Source organism: Bufo gargarizans, chromosome 2, assembly GCF_014858855.1.
Source record: "Bufo gargarizans isolate SCDJY-AF-19 chromosome 2, ASM1485885v1, whole genome shotgun sequence".
NCBI classification, from domain to species: domain Eukaryota; kingdom Metazoa; phylum Chordata; class Amphibia; order Anura; family Bufonidae; genus Bufo; species Bufo gargarizans.
The window spans coordinates 699877855-699882812 of record NC_058081.1 but is presented as its reverse complement, the minus strand read 5'-3'; the positions used below and the strand labels follow the sequence as shown (position 1 = coordinate 699882812).

At 41.2% G+C, this 4958-nt stretch overlaps 1 protein-coding gene across 1 annotated transcript; it reads right to left on the bottom strand.

Moving 5' to 3' along the window:
* Positions 1-791: 791 nt before the first annotated feature.
* Positions 792-4558, bottom strand: C1QA (complement C1q A chain). The gene is made up of 3 exons (XM_044278571.1): positions 4413-4558; positions 3391-3554; positions 792-1648 (listed from the first exon to the last, which is right to left on the bottom strand). Exons 2-3 carry the CDS (start codon positions 3551-3553, stop codon positions 1077-1079), a joined length of 735 nt encoding a protein of 244 aa, XP_044134506.1. The 5' UTR covers position 3554; positions 4413-4558; the 3' UTR covers positions 792-1076.
* Between the last annotated feature and the right edge of the window lie 400 nt (positions 4559-4958).

Here is a 4958-nt window from a genome sequence, read left to right as displayed (position 1 = left end):
TCTGGATTAAGCCATTGCCTTCTGTTTTGGCTTCTTCTGACTTCCTTGGCTTAGACTCTGGCTTCTTTTACTTTCCTGCTACTCCTTGGCATCTGACGGGTCTGTTAACTGTGAGCTGGCACTTGTTTTCTGCTACCTTACCCCACAGACATAACTAGGGCCCCTACTTACCAAGTTCAGCCGGCTTTGTGGTGAGCCCTGGTGAACACCTAGAGATAGCCTAAAAAATAATAGGTGGATTGGTGAAGGAAGATAGGTAGCAGATTTAGAATTTGGGTCTGTTACCTATGCAAGTGCAAGTACATTCATGAGTGGAGGTGAGTGGGTAGTAGGGCTGGTGTTAGCAGGAAATATGTGGAGTCTGAATGGATACAGACATTGAGGGCACCCCAAGATGATTGCCATCATCTTTATATGCTGTGTGAATGAACATCAAATATGATATGTCCACATATGAAAAAAGGGCAAAACTTTATATAGGTGTACTTATTTACTTTTACATGTCTGTACCAGTGGATGCAAAGGGCAGTTTAATGACAAATCAAGCTTTGGTATATGGCAGTTTATGCGCCTAAACAAAAATCTATGACAGCTCTGAGCTGTCGTAGATTTATGGCTTCATTTTCAGCAGAAAACTTGTGTAAATGAAGATAAATTTGTCTCAATTGTTGACCACTGGCATGTTCTTGAGGCTGAACTGGTAACACAGTCATTTCCATTTGAAGCCTCCATCTGCTACTAGATTTTCTCTTTAGGAAATTGTATGTGAAGCAATGAAGGACTCAGAAAGGGAAGGTTGAAGCAGTTTATTGATTTAGAGCATAGAATATGTGGACTGCAGGACAAATATGTACAGAATATATCAATGAGCAAGCTAAAAATTATAAATGAGTTCAAAACTGAGAGATCCTCAGGAGCCGGACACCAGAATTTTTACTACTGGCACAGCGACATGTGTTTCTGTATAAGTGGACACTACATGGTCACTGACCAGCCAGGGTCTGGGTACAAGTTTCGGTTTATGGACTAGTTTAGGGAAGGGGGATGGGTTCCAGTGTCAGTGTCCAGTGATTTGCTCATTCAACTCTTGGGAAGAGCAGGAAGCCACTAAAGATGCTACTGACTTCTGCTCCAGCAATTCTTCGGTTTTTGTCATCTGTTGCAATCCACACCTGGTCCCCAGTGTCCAGATTGAGGACAGAGCCCCCTGAGTTGACCTGTGGCTGGCTGCGCACATTACGGTCACAGAAACTCAGCAGCTTCTTTCCTTCCTCTCCACTTTTCTTTATCCAGATCTGAAGACAGAGGTCCCCCAGTGAGACCACTTGGAATGTGAAGTAGTAATATCCAGGCTCCTTGCAGGTGAACTCCCCTGTGTTTCTATCATACGTGTTCTCCTCATTTGTTATAGTTTCGGTGAATACCAGCCTGTTTACTTTAATTCTTGGCTGGATGGCAGAGAAAGCTGGTTTGTGCTGAGCACTTGTGTCTGCCGGTGGACCTTTGGATCCTTTTGGGCCTTGATCTCCTGAAGGTCCTGGAGGCCCCTCTGGTCCTATGTAGCCTACATTACCAGGCTCACCAGGGGCTCCAGGATCTCCAGCATCTCCTTTGCTTGCAGTCTGTCCCAGAATCTGACTAGGAGCTCCTAAGAAGACAAAAAAGAAGTGTCATACTGGTCAGTATTTACATCATCTTCTACATTGTCCATACCATAATAAATATCACCGTTGGGAAATATTCATGCAAAATTAAATTGACAAAATGGCAGCTGACCTCTGTTGGGAGACATTTATGACACATGACACTATGGTTGGGGACATATATGACATCTGAGACTCTAGCTGAAAGCATATATGACATGAAAGGCTCTAGATGGAGATTTGTATGATACGTGAATCCCAGTGTTTTGGACCATTTTTTGAATAGTTGTGCCTAGAAAGTATGTGCTCCTAGAAGAAGCAAGAGAGGCCTCTAAATAATCCTCAGAACTAATGTTCACCACCCCAATAACCATTAAAGGGGTTTTCTGTAATTTTAATACTGATGACCTATCCTCAGGATAGGTCATCAATATCAGATCAGTGGGGGTCCAACACCCGGCACCCCTGCTGGCCATCGACATTGCAGTGACGAGCAGGTGTAATTACAAAAAGCCGTCCCATTCACTTCAATGAGACAGCTCTGTAGTATTCACTTGCATAGGAAGGAGCAGTCCCATTAAAGTGAATGGGACGGCAGGTCAACAATGAAGGGAGCGTGGCCTTCTCTTCAACCAGCTGATCGGCGGGGGCGCCTGGTGTCAGATCTGATATTGGTGTCAGATCTGATATTGATGATTTATCCCGAGGATAGTCCATCAATATTAAAATCCCAGAAACCCCCTCCTAACAGTCACATTAAGATTGGAAAAAGCCTCCCAAAAAGTCACCTTTTTTATGTAGATTTTGAATGCGTGTGTGCCAAATCTTGTTGGCGCAGGGAACACAATTGCATTTTTAACCATTTAGTGACATAACTAATTTTAGCCTTAAAGACCAATAATATTTTCCCCCTTTGCGTTCCAGTGGTCATAACTTTTAAATTTTTTCTTCTAAATAATTTTTTTACTTTGCGGGATTAGCTGTAGGTTTTTCAGGAACCATTTTGGGTTTATATATAGTGCAGTAAATAACTTTTATTACTTAATTTTTAAGGGGAAAGATTAAAAAACTTTTTTTGTGTAATTTTTTCACAGTGTTTATGGCGTTCACCGTTTGGCATAAATAACATAACTTTATTATATGGTTCACTAAATAATAAAAAAATAAAATTTTTCCTTTCCTCCTGCAGGCTATCAGCTCCCCAAGTGCCCCCACCCTCGCCCTGACTATAGGGGATGGGGGAGGCAGCGTCTGCTTTAGCTGGTCATATCTCTGGATTGGTAGAAGCTGGATTTGTATTGTTTGAAAGCTGGTAGATACCAGAATGACACCAATATCTTCAGTACATGGGAAGATATCACTGTTAGAATTTGCAATGCAGTGAATGCTGCTGAAAGTCAAAGTAAAAGCAGGTTTTATAACAGTCATATCTCCTGCTTATCTTGGGCCAATGCTGTCGTTTTGGTCTTGCATGAAATCCTGGAATGCCCGCTTCTAGCTGCTACCAATCAGGAGCTAAAACAGCCCCCCATTTCCACTTCTGCCTGAGCTCCTCCTGTTAATCAGCCCATGTAAAGGGGCCTTTACCCTAACATTAACCCTATCACACATAAAGGAAAACACTGGATCCCTTTAAGAAGGTCCTAGAAGACCCCAAAACATAGCACCTCCTCATGTACTAAACCACCTGGAAGCCCAAGCTTTCTAGACTTTGCCTTTCATGGAAGGTTGGGTATTGTCATATTACCTGGATCACCACGATCTCCTTTATGTCCTGAACGGCCATCCCTCCCCGGTCGACCCATCACACCATCCTGTCCTTTGACAGCGGAGCAATCATCTGACTGGCACCAAATCAGATTTGCACCTCCCAACAGGAAAACGGTGAAGAATACCCAGAAGCGCTCCATTCTAAGATTAGATATAATAGTATATTGTAATGTCATAATAATCTGTGATAAATATACTGTAATAATATTAATATATATCACTGCACTATAATACTATATATTGCTCCCTGATATAATGTGCTGTACTCTAATACTATATAATGCTTCCATTTATAATGAACTGTATTATAATACTACATTGTTCTCCCGATATAGTATGCTCTACTATAATACTATATATATATATATAGATAATGTACTCTACTAAAATACTATATCACTACTTGTATGTTATATACACTACTATATTACTATATAATGGTCCCTGATATATTAAAACGGTGCTGTATGTAATACTATGTAATGTTTCAGCCACAGTGTGCAGTACTAAAATACTTTATAATGCTCTATGATACAGTGTATGTTACTGTAATACTATATAATGCTTCCTGATATAATGTACTGTAATGTAATTCTGTATAATGCTCCCTAATATAGTATATTCTACTGCCATACTATATAAATGATATGGTGTACGCTACTTACTGTATTATGCTCTGATATAATGTGCTATATAATGCCTTCATTTAGTGTACTCTACCATACTTATGTATAATGCTCTAAGATATAATGTGCTGTACTGTAATACTATATAATGTTCTATGATATAGAGCAGTCACAATGCTCCTCAATATAATATGCTGCACTGTAATACTTTATAATGTTCTATGATATAGAGCACTTTACCCTAACACTATATAATGCCCCCTGATATAATGTGCTGTTCTGTAATACTATATAATGCTTAACAATATAATGTACTATACTGTAATACTATATAATGTTCTCATGTGTAATAAAGAGAAGATTATGGACAGACCTGATGGCAGGCAGGGAGATGTTCTGCAGCCTCTGACTGCTCTGCTTTCATCACTTCTGCTTCTTATACAGTCTTTACAAATGATAGAGGGTGTTAAAATATACCCAGGAGGAACGCCCAGACACCAGGGGATCAACGCCAGCAGCCCCCAGTCTATCAATGCCAGCTGTCCCCAGCCCCCAGACTATCAGACACCAGGAGATCAATGCCAATAGCCAGGGACATAGTTAGATGTGACTGGGCCCCACAGCAAATTTTTGCATGCCGCCCCCCGGAGCTTCGCAACTCCCTCCTCCTGTGTAAACCCCACTCATTTGGCTAGTCACGATCTAGACCAGACCAGGCTGCCACGCCATCCTTTTCCTGGTGACACTGTTGGGGATTTATTCAAAATTGAAGGCATACTGAACCAGCATGGCTACCACAGTATCTTGCAGCGGCATGCTATTCCATCCGGTTTGCGTTTAGTTGGACCATCATTTATTTTTCAACAGGACAATGACCCCAAACACACCTCCAGGCTGTGTAAGGGCTATTTGACCATGA

What these genes read in the sequence shown, in the direction of transcription:
- C1QA (XM_044278571.1), bottom strand. Translation starts at nt 3,553, where the DNA reads ATGGAGCGCTTCTGGGTATTCTTCACCGTTTTCCTGTTGGGAGGTGCA. An exon ending in AGGAGATCGTGGTGATCCAG is followed by an intron (nt 1,649 to 3,390) that starts GTAATATGACAA and finishes TTGTCTTCTTAG; the next exon opens with GAGCTCCTAGTCAGATTCTG.